The sequence below is a fragment of the Takifugu rubripes genome, chromosome 8, assembly GCF_901000725.2.
Source record: "Takifugu rubripes chromosome 8, fTakRub1.2, whole genome shotgun sequence".
In the NCBI taxonomy this organism is placed as follows: domain Eukaryota; kingdom Metazoa; phylum Chordata; class Actinopteri; order Tetraodontiformes; family Tetraodontidae; genus Takifugu; species Takifugu rubripes.
In genome coordinates, this window is record NC_042292.1 from 14,517,152 (window position 1) to 14,532,674 (window position 15,523).

Sequence of the window (15,523 nt, forward strand, 5' to 3'; positions counted from 1 at the left end):
CTAATCATTAAAGTGTAAATGAATTATGCAGCAAGACACCCAATTACCAGAAATGCAATATAATTCCCTTTTTCCAGATAACGATGCCATCGTGGACTTTCCCGTTCACCCTGTGACTGAGGGACAGCCCGTCACCCTCCGGTGCAAGTGGACGACAGAACTAAACCTTGCTGTTATTTCTTTCTACAAAAATGACAAACTCATCCAAAATGACACCCGGGGGGAGTTTTTCATCCCTGCTGTTTCAAAGTCCGATGAAGGTTTTTACAAATGTGGGAGGAAAGGCAGGATGCAGTGGTCGGCAGGCTCAACATCGCCAGCAAGCTGGATGTCGATAAAAGGTGAGTGAGTTGTGAGAAGTGTGCCCACCACAGCACAGGTTGGGAATTAATAATAATGTGAATTATCTATGTAGCGGCGGTGTTGTCTCAGCAGCATCCAAGCTCTCCGTTTCCTGTGTGGTTGACTGTTGGACTGGTTTGTGGTATCACTCTGTTTGTGCTCTTTCTCCTTGTTCTGGGCCGCTATGCAAAACGTGAGTTTTCTTTATCCAAGTAGCCCATAAAATTAAAGAAGGAAGCACCCAAATAACAAATAATTTGCTGCATTTTGCAGAGTTGTGGCCCATCAGGTCCCCAAACACCAACGGACATTCTGGTCCAGACCACAAGACAAACCTCAACGACACAGATCCGGCTCCTCCAAATGGTCAGAGCACATTTACGTGCCTTTTTGATCGGTCTTTGGCGCATTAAAAAAAAAAAGTAATGTAATTTTCTGCACTAGGATCGGCCAAAAACAGGGCTTCTGTTACAGCTGATCCTGCTGAGGTCGAATATGCTTTGATTTTTCTCAAAAAATCTGCTGAGGGAGGTGAGTAAGTTCTCAAAAAGTTCAGAAAGTAGTGCCGTCGCACTTTAAAGACGTGTGTGATTCTTCCGATAGGGAGGAATCCAAATTCCGAAGAGAGTGTGCTTTATTCAAACGTGGCAATCCAGTCCACCGCAGGTGACACCTCACACACACACGCACACGATTGTAAAATAATAATTCTTAAACAATATAATAAAAAAATTTGATCTCCTTGTAGGGAAATCGCAGTCTGCACAGGATGAGGCTGTTTATTCCGAAGTGAAGGAAAAGCAGAAAATGTGATTGTTAGGGTTAATTATTGCTTTTAAAAATGCAGTATGTTGACAGATGTGATTGTTATATTAATGGTTTTGTCTCCCCCTCGCGGTGAACCTTTTTATAACACTTTAATGAACCCCATGCTATTTAAGTTAATTAACCCCATGATACGTGGTTTTATTTTTTTTATTTTTTTAAATCTTTTTTGCTGTTTCTAAGAGGAAACTGCCTGAACATTATGGACATATATTATGTCTTACCCATTAAATAAAATCAGTGTTGCAAATACATGTAAAATTACTTCGCACAGACGTGTATATTTTGAAAGATGTTCATCAGGTTTTGCAAGTGTGATTTATTTTCATGTTTCTAAGTTGCTGTGTTGGAAATATGACTAAAAAAAGGAAGTAGCACAGAGACATTAAATAGGAAAAACTGCAATATTTTCCAATCATTACTTGCCACTTGAGTTATTTCATGTATGGACGTGCTGCGTGTGACTCCGTCAACTCTTGAATGCAATGCACACGTACGCCTGTCTGTAACCACAAAAATACATAGTCACTGCCCTATGGTTTGGCTTCAATAAAAACAATCATGTGTTCAACGTGCAGCTAAAAGTGTGCAATTGTTGATTGTGCTGTGCAGACATCAGTGTAGTGCTTTTCAAATTGGGGGCCTTATGACAAAAGGGGGAGAGCAAGGCGACTGTGGTCATTGCTTATTGTTAAATTACGTCCAACAGATGACGCTATTCTACCAACAACCACCAGAATAAACGCCACCATCTTTCACAACAACAATTTTGATCTCCATAGAATGAACAATAGAGGCTGTTTCATGACTTTCCTTAGAACCATTAAAAACAATTAATCTGCAATCTTAACAGTTGTTTTTGTTTTGCTTCTTGGTTTGTTTGCTTTGAGTGCGGCCCACAAACACACACCACTTACTCTTCAAGAGCTTCAGTCACATTTCCCGCCTCTGACCCCTCCAGCAACCTGTTATCATGTCCGTCCTGGAGGAGATTGTTGGCCACCTGAAACCTTCCAGGTCCCCGAGTGATGCGGTCCCTCTTCGACTCTTTAAAGAGGTCTTTCCATCAGTCTTCGCTGGTCTAAATAGGGCTCTGTACTCTCCAACTTTCCCCAAAATGCTTAAACATGCAGTGGTCAAGCCTCTGATTAAGAAACCAGCCCTGGACCCCACAACTCTATCAAACTTCAGGCCCACGACCGCCATTTCTTTCAAAAATCCTTGAGAAGATCATTTACGGTCATTTTCTGGAAAAGCACAATCTGGTTTTAGAGAGTTTTTAGCTTTTCTACCAACTCTGGTCAGTGTCATTCTTCTGCTTTTATATTTAATGGCTGTGTTTGACGCAGCGGACCGACCGACCGACCGACCGACCGACCATCCATCCATCCATCCATCCATCCATCCATCCATCCATCCATCCATCCATCCATCCATCCATCCTCTACCGCTTATCTGGGGTCGGGTCGCGGGGGCAGCAGCCTAAGGAGAGAAGCCCAGACTTCCCTCTCCCCAGCTACTTCTTCCAGCTCATCCGGGGGGATCCCCAGGCGTTCCCAGGCCAGTCGAGAGACATAGTCTCTCCAACGTGTCCTGGGTCTTCCCGGGGGTCTCCTACCGGAGGGACATGCCCTGAACACCTCACCAGGGAGGCGTCCAGGGGGCATCCTAACTAGATGCCCAAGCCACCTCATCTGGCTCCACTCAACGCGGAGGAGCAGCGACTCTACTCCGAGCTCCTCCCGGATGGCAGAGCTTCTCACCCTATCTCTAAGGGAGAGCCCAGCCACCCTACGGAGGAAGCTCATTTCGGCCGCTTGTACCCGTGATCTTGTTCTTTCGGTCATTACCCAAAGCTCATGACCATAGGTGAGGGTAGGAACAAAGATCGACCAGTAAATCGAGAGCTTTGCCTTTCGGCTCAGCTCTCTCTTCACCACTACGGACCAGTGCAGAGTCCGCATTACTGCGGATGCCGCACCGATCCGCCTGTCGATCTCCCGCTCCATTCTTCCCTCACTCGTGAACAAGACCCCGAGATACTTGAACTCCTCCACTTGGGGCAGGATCTCCTCCTTGACCCGGAGAAGGCACTCCACCTTTTTCCGGTTGATAACCATGGCCTCGGATTTGGAGGTGCTGATTTTCATCCCAGCCGCTTCACATGCGGCGGCGAACCGATCCAGTGATAGTTGGAGGTCACGGGCCGATGACGCCAACAGGACCACATCATCTGCAAAAAGCAGAGACCCGATCCTGAGGTCACCAAACCGGACCCCCTCAACACCATGACTGCACCTAGAAATTCTGTCCATAAAAATTATGAACAGAATCGGTGACAAAGGGCAGCCCTGGCGGAGGCCAACCCTCACCGGAAACGAGTTCGACTTACTGCCAGCAATTCGGACCAAACACTGGCACCGATCGTACAGGGAGCGGACGGCCCATATCAGGGGGCCCGGCACCCCATACTTTCGGAGAACCCCCCACAGGACCCCCCGAGGGACACGGTCGAATGCCTTCTAGAAGTCCACAAAACACATGTGGACTGGTTGGGCAAACTCCCATGCACCCTCGAGGACCCTGCTGAGGGTGTAGAGCTGGTCCACTGTTCCACGCCAAGGATGAAAACCACATTGCTCCTCCTGAATCCAAAGTTCGACTATCCACAGTGTTAACAGTGCACTGCTTCCCCCCCCTCAGACGCCGGATGGTGGTCCAGAACCTTTTCGAGGCCGTCCGAAAGTCGTTCTCCATGGCCTCACTGAACTCTTCCCATGCCCGGATCTTTGCCTCGGCAACTGCCGTAGCTGCACTCCACTTGGCACGCCGGTACCCATCTGCTGCCACAGGAGTCCCACAGGCCAGTAAGGCCCGATACGACTCCTTCTTCAGTTTGACGGCATCCCTCACCGCTGGTGTCCACCAGCGGGTTCGGGCATTGCCGCCACGACAGGCACCAACCACCTTGCGGCCACAGCATCGGTCAGTCGCCTCAACAATGGAGGCACGGAACATGGTCCACTCGGACTCAATGTCCCCCGCCTCCCCCGGGACATGGTCAAAGCTCTCCCGGAGGCGTGAGTTGAAGCTCCTTCTGACAGGGGACTCCGCCAGACGTTCCCAGCAGATCCTCACAACACGTTTGGGCCTGCCAGGTCTGTCCGGCATCCTTCCCCACCATCGGAGCCAACTCACCACCAGGTGGTGATCAGTTGACAGCTCCGCCCCTCTCTTCACACGAGTGTCCAGAACACATGTGGACGCCTTTATGTCTGAACAAGGTGTTTGTCAGTGAGGTGTCGGCGTCCAAAGTGTTGAAGTGCGTCAGCCAGACTGGAGAAGCAGCGGCGGACTCAAGTGGTGTGTAGAGAAGTTTGATGTGTGTCTGCTGTAGTTGAGAAACCCATGAACCAACCAGAGAACTGGTCTATTCATGTTGGAAAGAGCAATTCCTTTATGCACCAGTCTCTCACTGGCACTTGCAGCAACATTATATTTTTATGTTTGCAGGTCCTGTAGGTATCGTCTCATTCATGCGAATAATCCTAGTTTGTGTCCTAACTGTTGCTGCTGGAATAGCAGTGTGTGTCCTTCACAGAAGGCCTCAACAAGGTGAGAACCTTTGCTGCAAGTAGCAGCATGTTTCAAACTAGCTTTCATGGTATACAAATATAACAAGCAGCTTCATTTCTCAAGGGGAACGTGGAGAACTGACACAGGAGGAGCCAGAACGCTGTGAGAGTGGCTTCTGACTCACAGAGTGAGGAGCCCCCTCCCCTCCCCTCCCCTCCCCTCACCTCCCCTCCCCTCCCCTCACCTCAGTCCAGGTCAGTTTTCAGGATTCAACAAGGAGAAAAAAAAACAAAAAACCTTGATCATCCCCCAAAATTTCAGAGAAAACGAAGAAAACTTGAGAAAACTTCCTGGAAACATCACACCAACAGTCAGACACGGAGGTGGTGCTTGATACAATTCCGACTGTCAGAATTACTGATCTTTATTTTTATGTATATCAATAACTCTAATTCAATGTTATTTCTTTGCTCTCTCTATACTGTTTATTAAATATTCCATCGTATACATTATTAAAAAAATGTTTCCTGTCCTGCATGATATTTGAAATGACCTGTTTGTACACAGAAAATTAAAAAAGTTTTGGATTCAGTTTTATGGTTATCGTGTTTAAGTTGCCGAGTTAAAACTATAACTTCCAAATTAATACACTATAAAAAAGTAAAATAAAGACATCGACTGTCAACTACTGGTAATATGTGCATATCTGTTATCTGGAAGCACATCTGCAGGTGTTATGGTCTCAGTTTTTGATATATGGTCATTTATTCTCATTCTCTCTTAGATAAACATTTCTCCTTATTTGGGACGTGAGTGGCTGACCTTACCTGTGCCAGGTGGCAAACCAGTCAGACTGCCAATATTTTTCACAGTAAATGACAAAACAAATGGCGATCCAGATCTAGAGTTGAGTGTTGTACCGTACCTTGTGTAGACCTTTGTGTCACCACAGAAGCAGCATCAGCATCACAGTCCTGTGCTTTGGTTCTTTGCGATAAATAAAGCTAAAAAAAAAAGAAAAAAGGAAGTGCATCAAAAATAAAGTCACAAACATGGCTTCAAGGAACAGTTTCAAAATGCAAATATGCCGAGCGTATGTTACTGACTGTTTCATGACTGCTGTTGCTATGTGGTCACAGGTTTGTACATTACAACTAGCTAGCAAAGCCAGATTTAGAAAGACATTTTCACGATGATCTGAAAAATCCAGTCATTTTTTCCTACCTGTGATCTCATTTTCTACCACTAAGAGAAGCCACTTCTGCTCAACTCTGGTCCAGGTCAGACACTCTGCAGGTGAGCTCTGAGTCCACTTTAGTGGATGTCAGGGCCCCCCCCCAACACGATACCGGCACATATTCTCTCAGATTTGGATAAGAATAAACAGCTTCCACGTTTCAGTGACTACTTTAAATTACACTGCGGGTAGTTCATATGACGAAGCGCCAAATATTACAGGTAAACTCCAATAAATAAACTCCCCACGTGTGAGTGGCTGGACACCTGGACACTGCACATGCGCAGTAAACCGCGTAGAAACCGCGCAAGTATCAAGCCAGTATCGACATTAATCTACAGATGCCACCAGTCCCGTAAAATACGGAATCGTTCTTTAATTGGCAACTAATGCGTCCTGAATTGAAGCAATCGCAACTGAACTCGGTTCTGTGTTTCTATAAATATCCGTATCTGTCACCCCACCCACACACACACACACACACACCCACACACACACACACACACACACACACACACAGACCTAATCTAATAATAACAACCTTTCGTATTTTTCTTAGAAATGGGAGATTTTGTCGCTGCTGACTCCACCAGTGTGTGTGTGTGTGTGTGTGTGTGTGTGCATGTATGTCACATGTATTCTGTTCTTCTGCTTATTTGTCTTGTCTTGACCAGATAATCAGTTGTTATTGGGAGCGTTGGAACGTGTGTGAAGAGGACTGAGGTCGCGAGATGTTGGTTGTTTCACAACAGGTTTTTTGAGCAAGTTGTGGTTATCACACAACCTGTGTTCCTGTCTGGTTGACTGATTAATAAAGGCTGAAAACTAGTGACTCTGCACTCTGTTGTGGGTGTTAATGGTGATATATACAACTAAGATGTCAGTAGATAATTTTGACTGTCATTTTTAAAAGTCTCAGGCTATAAAGCTTGAGCACCCCTGACCTGCAACGCCCTTCTGGTTGTTCCTGTTTTTAGCCTGGTTGCTTAATTTGGTTGCTAGGGAGTTGGACCCTGTGCTGCTAGGATTCATCTTGTACATTTAGCAATATGATCGGCTCTATAGACCGCCATGTTGTTTGAGCGTTGGTCAGCTTCTCTGACTCAAACTGGATTTCTGTAAAAAAAGTTGTGAAAGTGTTGCTGAAGAATTAATAATAATGTGAATTATCTATGTAGCGGCGGTGTTGTCTCAGCGGCGTTCAAGCTCTCTGTTTCCTGTGTGGTTGACTGTTGGACTGGTTTGTGGTATCACTCTGTTTGTGCTCTTTCTCCTTGTTCTGGGCCGCTATGCAAAACGTGAGTTTTCTTTATCCAAGTAGCCCATAAAATTAAAGAAGGAAGCACCCAAATAACAAATAATTTGCTGTATTTTGCAGAGTTGTGGCCCATCAGGTCCCCAAACACCAACGGACATTCTGGTCCAGACCACAAGACAAACCTCAACAACACAGATCCGGCTCCTCCAAATGGTCAGAGCACATTTACGTGCCTTTTTGATCGGTCTTTGGCGCATTAAAAAAAATTTTTTAATGTAATTTTCTGCACTAGGATCGGCCAAAAACAGGGCTTCTGTTACAGATGATCCTGCTGAGGTTGAATATGCTTTGATTTTTCTCAAAGAATCTGCTGAGGGAGGTGAGTAAGTTCTCAAAAAGTTCAGAAAGTAGCGCCGTTGCACTTTAAAGACGTGTGTGATTCTTCCGATAGGGAGGAATCCAAATTCCGAAGAGAGTGTGCTTTATTCAAACGTGGCAATCCAGTCCACCACAGGTGACACCTCAGACACACACACGCACACGATTGTAAAATAATAATTCTTAAACAATATAATAAAAAAAATTGATCTCCTTGTAGGGAAATCGCAATCTGCACAGGATGAGGCTGTTTATTCCGAAGTGAAGAAAAAGCAGAAAATGTGAAAAAATCAGTGTTGCAAATACATGTAAAATTACTTCGCACAGACGTGTATATTTTGAAAGATGTTCATCAGGTTTTGCAAGCGAGATTTATTTTCATGTTTATAAGTTGCTGTGTTGGAAATATGACTAAAAAAAGGAAGTAGCACAAAGACATTAAATAGGAAAAACTGCAATATTTTCCAATCATTACTTCCAGTTTTCAAGGGCTTAAATGATGTAATCCCAGCAAACCCTCTCCAACCGTTGTTGTCCATTCCGTGCCCAGTACGGAAAGGCTCAATCCCATCTGAGACCAACTGGTGATTGGTGGATTTCTGATTGTTTTTATGTTGGCGATGGAGTTTAAACAGCTATTTAAAGTTGAGACTCAAAGACCAAAATAAAAAAAGTAAGTTAAAAAAGGAAGGAAGCGCTGACACAAGAAGTCAAGAAGAGTCTACCCCAGTATATAGTCAACACTTCCTGATTTCTCCTCAGATGGGAACGTTTGGTGCTCATTCTGCTCAAATTTGCACACATCTCAGTGCTGGATTTTAAAATGGGACAGGCTTTTCCACACCTGCTGGGGCTTTTCTGTAAGTACCAGTAGGACCAGAGTCCTTTCATACTGTCAGCATGTTAAACACCTGATGTGTTCCCAGTTTGATTTGGGAATTATCTGAATTTTTTAGTGCTGATGATGTTGCCGCTCCATGGACAACTTCAAGGTAAGGTTGCGTCTTCGCCAGTGTCGTTCCTGTCTCCTTTAGCTTCACCCCATGCTTCTGTTGGCCTCTAGTGCTGACTGTGGAGCCAGACTGGTCCACTTTTTTCACCGGCGAGTCCGTGAAGCTCATGTGTGACATGAGAGAAGGAAAAGACGCAGACTGGCATTATGCAATAAGGAAGGATGGTCAGGACCTTTACCCATTTAGCAGACTCAAGACCCACATGGTACAACTGCTGACAACAAACCAGGGTGGACAATACACCTGCATTGGTTATAATAAACAGAGAAGAACTAGAAAGGAGTCTTATGTAGTTTCTCTCACTGTATCAGGTAAGTCCTGTTGAGCTATAATTGCAGGTTTTACTTTCAAGCAGCTAGATTTTACATCTAGTTTGAGATCTGCACATGATCAGAATTTAGACCTTTATAAGTGTTTTGGTTTCATCTTAAGGTGGTTTTGGGTGTTATTCATGGCAAAAAATAAATAAATAAAAACCTGTAAAAAATGCTGCTGAAATTGGCATCCAGCTACAGTCCGACAGCTCTTACACGTGCAAACTCGGCACGGGTGATGAATCCCAACCGATAAGGGTGAAAGTGGAGCGTAAGTAATACTACACCCGCTCTGGGTTGAACTGATGGATGCTAACTATTCCGGTTGCTCTGACGTCCACAGCATACAGACCAAAAGCAGAACTAAGGAAAGATGAAGCTGCAGCTGGAGGAAAGGTCACCCTGACGTGTTCTACCATTACACCATCCCATGGTTGGAAGTTCTTCTGGTATAGAGGCAAGAAAAAGGATAGCTTAACCGCACAAGATGTGGCCTTCCTCTCAAATGACAGAATCAGCACATCACAGGGGGGCGTGTACTGGTGCAGGGGAGGAAGAGGAAACCCGGTTTACTACACCGAGTACAGTAACCCAATCGGTATAGGCAATATTGATAAATTGGAATCAAAACACAATTAAGGCAAATGATGTGATTTTTAAACGCTTTCAGTTACAAGCGCAGCTGCGGTGACCCTGCAGCCCAGCTGGCCGGAGATATACTACGGGGAGGCACTCACGCTCTGGTGTCAAATTGAAGGTGGAGAGGATTTCGAATGGATCTATCAATGGGCAGTCCCCAACGCCAACGCCATTGGAATTCAGTCTAAAAATGAATACAGAATCAACTACGCTACAGGATCGCACAATGGGAATTACATGTGTTTGGGCCAAATGAAGAACGAAACGTCGTCGACGGCATGGAGCCCTGCCTTTAATCTAAGAGTGTCCAACAGTAAGTCCTTTAGACACACTCATGTATGAGACATTTGTCCACAAATAACACTGGTCGGTTTTGTCCGAATGTCTGCAGATAAACTGGTACCTAACCTCACAGTGTCTCCATCATGGCTGAGTTCTGGAGACTCTGTTACCCTGAACTGCAGTGTCAAATATCCAGATGTGGGTTGGAGGTTCTACTGGTACAAGGCCATTCCCAATTTACCCATCACGTTTTACACCATGGAACCGTTACCTGGCAGCAGCAATGGGACCGAACAGCCTTATTTTATTGTTTACGGACAGACACAGACGGCAGGATATGTCTGTAAAGCTGCAAGAGGAAATCCTCAATCGTTCACTTACGATAGTGAAGTAAAGTTTGTCTGGTCTGGAGGTGAGGATTTATCTTTGGTTTTGGTTTTCCCCTACAAAACAGAACAAATATTAAGCTGTCTTTATAATAATTGTACTTAGTTTGAAAATTCATTTCTGCTAATTAGCCAAGGTGAAGTTTTGCATCTAGTTTAGTAGTTTGGTATCGTCAGTGTTGGTATCTTTCACCTAGACTATGTTCATGCTGACTTAATATATTTTGTTTTTGAGATGTTCAGTCTGCAGCGACCCTCTCCGTGAGCCCTGACCGAGCACAACACTTTATCACGGACACAATGTCGCTGTCGCTGACCTGCGCCGGAGACTCAGCTGAGTGGACAGTCAATAGGTTTTCCTCCTCCGGTTACCTGACCCGTTGCGCCACCTGGGGGTCAATGACTGGACCCACATGCTACATCAATGGGCAGTCATCCATCGACGGGGTTTACTGGTGCGAGACCGCAACAGGACTCTTCAGTAATGCAGTCAACATCAGCGGAACCTGTGAGTCTGTTTTACCACTTTCTTACCTACATTACACGACACTATTTCAACTAAATTTATTGGAATGATTTGAGCATATGTCATCACTTTTCAGAGGCAATCTACCCCAAGGGCATCAGCTGCAAGCTTAGCATGCAAGCAAGCTTTCTCTAGATCATAAGATGTTGCTTGATCAGGACATGCTTGGTTTTTCTGGACGGTTTAAAGCTAGTTAAAGTCTAAGGCTTATTTCTAGAAGCAATTAAAGAGGGTGAGGCTTAGTGTTCATACAAATTAGATAATTAAATATCTCGTGTGACTAATCATTAAAGTGTAAATGAATTATGCAGCAAGACACCCAATTACCAGAAATGTAATATAATTCCCTTTTTCCAGATAACAATGCCATCGTGGACTTTCCCGTTCACCCTGTGACTGAGGGACAGCCCGTCACCCTCCGGTGCAAGTGGACGACAGAACTAAACCTTGCTGTTATTTCTTTCTACAAAAATGACAAACTCATCCAAAATGACACCCGGGGGGAGTTTTTCATCCCTGCTGTTTCAAAGTCCGATGAAGGTTTTTACAAATGTGGGAGGAAAGGCAGGATGCAGCGGTCGGCAGGCTCAACATCGCCAGCAAGCTGGATGTCGATAAAAGGTGAGTGAGTTGTGAGAAGTGTGCCCACCACAGCACAGGTTGGGAATTAATAATAATGTGAATTATCTATGTAGCGGCGGTGTTGTCTCAGCAGCATCCAAGCTCTCTGTTTCCTGTGTGGTTGACTGTTGGACTGGTTTGTGGTATCACTCTGTTTGTGCTCTTTCTCCTTGTTCTGGGCCGCTATGCAAAACAGGAGTTTTCTTTATCCAAGTAGCCCATAAAATTAAAGAAGGAAGCACCCAAAAAACAAACAATTTGCTGTATTTTGCAGAGTTGTGGCCCATCAGGTCCCCAAACACCAACGGACATTCTGGTCCAGACCACAAGACAAACCTCAACAACACAGATCCGGCTCCTCCAAATGGTCAGAGCACATTTACGTGCCTTTTTGATCGGTCTTTGGCGCATTAAAAATTTTTTAATGTAATTTTCTGCACTAGGATCGGCCAACAACAGGGCTTCTGTTACAGCTGATCCTGCTGAGGTCGAATATGCTTTGATTTTTCTCAAAAAATCTGCTGAGGGAGGTGAGTAAGTTCTCAGAAAGTTCAGAAAGTAGCGCCGTCGCACTTTAAAGACGTGTGTGATTCTTCCGATTTCCGGGAGGAATCCAAATTCCGAAGAGAGTGCGGTTTATTCAAAGGTGGCAATCCAGTCCACCGCAGGTGACACCTCACACACAAACACACACACACACACACACGATTGTAAAATAATAATTCTTAAACAATATAATAAAAAAAATTTGATCTCCTTGTAGGGAAATCGCAGTCTGCACAGGATGAGGCTGTTTATTCCGAAGTGAAGAAAAAAGATTAATAATGTTGCAGAAAATGTGATTGTTAGGGGTAATTATTGCTTTTAAAAATGCAGTTTGTTGACAGATGTGATTGTTATATTAATGGTTTTGTCTCCCCCTGGCGGTGAACCTTTTTATAACACTTTAATTAACCCTACGCTATTTAATTTAATTAACCTCATGATACGTGGTTATATTTTTTTATTTTTTAATCTGTTTTGCTGTTTCTAAGAGGAAACTGCCTGAACATGATCATTATGGACATATATTATGTCTTACCCATTAAATAAAATCAGTGTTGCAAATACATGGAAAATTACTTCGCACAGACGTGTATATTTTGAAAGATGTTCATCAGGTTTTGCAAGTGTGATTTATTTTCATGTTTATAAGTTGCTGTATTGGAAATATGACTAAAAAAAGGAAGTAGCACAGAGACATTAAATAGGAAAAACTGCAATATTTTCCAATCATTACTTGCCACTTGAGTTATTTCATGTATGGACGTGCTGCGTGTGACTCCGTCAACTCTTGAATGCAATGCACACGTACGCCTGTCTGTAACCACAAAAATACATAGTCACTGCCCTATGGTTTGGCTTCAATAAAAACAATCATGTGTTCAACGTGCAGCTAAAAGTGTGCAATTGTTGATTGTGCTGTGCAGACATCAGTGTAGTGCTTTTCAAATTGGGGGCCTTATGACAAAAGGGGGAGAGCAAGGCGACTGTGGTCATTGCTTATTGTTAAATTACGTCCAACAGATGACGCTATTCTAACAACAACCACCAGAATAAACGCCACCATCTTTCACAACAACAATTTTGATCTCTTAGAACCATTAAAAACAAGGGTATAATCTGCAATCTTAACAGTTGTTTTTGTTTTGCTTCTTGGTTTGTTTGCTTTGAGTGCAGCCCACAAACACACACCACTTACTCTTCAAGAGCTTCAGTCACATTTCCCGCCTCTGACCCCTCCAGCAACCTGTTATCATGTCCGTCCTGGAGGAGATTGTTGGCCACCTGAAACCTTCCAGGTCCCCGAGTGATGCGGTCCCTCTTCCACTCTTTAAAGAGGTCTTTCCATCAGTCTTCGCTGGTCTAAATAGGGCTCTGTACTCTCCAACTTTCCCCAAAATGCTTAAACATGCAGTGGTCAAGCCTCTGATTAAGAAACCAGCCCTGGACCCCACAACTCTATCAAACTTCAGGCCCACGACCGCCATTTCTTTCAAAAATCCTTGAGAAGATCATTTACGGTCATTTTCTGGAAAAGCACAATCTGGTTTTAGAGAGTTTTTAACTTTTCTACCAACTTTGGTCAGTGTCATTCTTCTGCTTTTATATTTAATGGCTGTGTTTGACGCAGCGGACCATAAAATTCTAATGTCTCCTTTAGAATGCTGGGTGGGTACCGGGGGGTGGGGGGGCAGCTCTGGAGTGGTTGAGATCCGACCCGGCAGACCAACCGCTGCTATGCTGATGTCTGTCAGATTTACTGGCCCCTCAGAAAGAATAATGCACCTTCCACAGGAACACTCTTCAAGTGTTTATTGCTTTAAAGGCCTGGATAGCATGAAAGTTTATTAAGATTCTGTGAAATTAAGACAGACGTGATGGTTTTTGGTGGGCACTTGGACTCCTCCCATAGATTTGGGTTCACTGGCTCAATACTCAAAATCAGCCATCAAAACTCTCGGGGTATGAATGGATCCAGGACTGAATCTCAACGGTCATGACGGTGCAGTTGTGAAGTCAAGTTTCTTTCAACTAAGGCGACTAAAAAAACAAAAAACAAAGCCTCTAGATTTGAGGCACCATTTCGAGACATTTATCCCTGCTTTTGTCACACAAAAAGGAAAAGCTGAGCACATTTCCCCGATATTAACCTCATCACACTTGCCGTTCATATGTTTTAGGATCCATTTTAAAATTCTTTTATTTGATTTTAAGCCTCTCAATGGCTTCACCCACCCTACCTCCCTAAAATGTTACAATCACATGCTTAGATCAGCCAACCAGCTGCTTCTGACAATTCTAAAATGACAAAAGCTCAGAGGAGATATCCTTGCTGTGAGGTCTATTTTAGATTCAATCTTGTGTTTTCGTACAACACTTTGGCCTGCTGGGTTTTTAAAGTGTTAGTTTGTATAGTATTTCTGCTATTTCCCGTGAGGTTAATGTGGCTCCAGAAGCAGACCGGAACTCACAAGACTCTCCTGTCACAGCACAGTTTCCCCTTCTAAACTATCATTCTTTTCTCCTGCAGACATGATTGGCAGCTGTGCTCCCCATCCGAGCCCCTTCATCACTCGCATTTTTGGACTGGTTTTCATTCTCTGCATCGCAGGTGAGGCACAATTTTTTTACGGGTTGTGACGACGCAAACGGCACAGAAAAGAGAAAAAGATCCCGAAGCCTCAGATGCACATATAGAAAAGCACAAGTTTCAGGAAGTTAAGGTGCTATTTGTAATATCTTTCCTCTCATTGGTGTTAAATCTGTTTTAAGAGTGTTTTAACGTTCACGAGCGTGTGAGACGTGTGTGAACCTCTGTGTTGTCATGTTTCAGTTGCAGAGGACTGGAAATGTCAAAGTTCGCCTGTCATTCATAAAAAAGTTGGAGAGGACGTGGAACTTTCATGTTTCCAAGGTGGAAACATCTTTCATGCAGCATGGATCTATAATAACTCTGTAGCTGCAGTGTTCAGTACTGGTAAAGTTACTTACTCTGGGCAGTTGAAGGACAGATTGTACCTGAACATCACAAACTTCAGTTTAACAGTGAAAAATCTGAAACCCAGCGATTCTGGTATATTCAGTTTTATCGTCCTTGCTGGTCCACCACGGCAACGACACCCATCAGTCTCCGTCTCTCTGCAGGTACATGGTAAGACTCTTCTGATTTCCTCCACTAACCTAATAACCAACAGTTCTCGCTCTCAAATCAACTTTCCCTCATTCGTGTGCTCTTGAACGCCTCACCAGAGGTCCTGACCGCTCTGCCTGTCCTGACCTCCAACTCCACTCGGGACACATTGACCCGCGTCTGCACCGTTCTGCTGGAGTGCAGCTCAGAGGCCACTGGGGGGGTCACGTACAGATGGACTGTGAGGAACCAAACCATAACTGGCCCCAGTCTGACATACACCATCAGGGAGGAGGACGGAGACACCGTCTTCAAATGCACAGTTGGAAACATTGTCAGCGAGGTGTCGGCGTCCAAAGTATTGAAGTGCGTCAGCCAGACTGGAGAAGCAGCGGCGGACTCAAGTGGTGTGTAGAGAAGTTTGATCTGTGTCTGCTGTAGTTGAGAAACCCA

The 15,523-nt window shown here is 44.4% G+C and overlaps 1 protein-coding gene and 1 long non-coding RNA gene across 2 annotated transcripts in view; both read left to right on the forward strand.

Annotated features, from left to right (window-relative positions):
- Window positions 1–15,523, forward strand: part of LOC105419589 (uncharacterized) — a 29,407-nt gene that overhangs the window by 11,198 nt on the left and 2,686 nt on the right. The window contains exons 21-28 of the mRNA XM_029841090.1: window positions 78–341; window positions 416–535; window positions 616–708; window positions 787–873; window positions 946–1,008; window positions 14,471–14,551; window positions 14,774–15,091; window positions 15,190–15,477. Of these exons, the coding sequence (XP_029696950.1) occupies window positions 78–341; window positions 416–535; window positions 616–708; window positions 787–873; window positions 946–1,008; window positions 14,471–14,551; window positions 14,774–15,091; window positions 15,190–15,477 (1,314 nt within the window). The remainder of the gene's footprint in view (window positions 1–77; window positions 342–415; window positions 536–615; window positions 709–786; window positions 874–945; window positions 1,009–14,470; window positions 14,552–14,773; window positions 15,092–15,189; window positions 15,478–15,523) is intronic.
- On the forward strand, window positions 4,245–4,916 carry LOC115250771 (uncharacterized). Its single transcript, XR_003889354.1, has 3 exons — window positions 4,245–4,530; window positions 4,681–4,782; window positions 4,867–4,916. It is a non-coding gene; the product is annotated as an uncharacterized lncRNA (long non-coding RNA).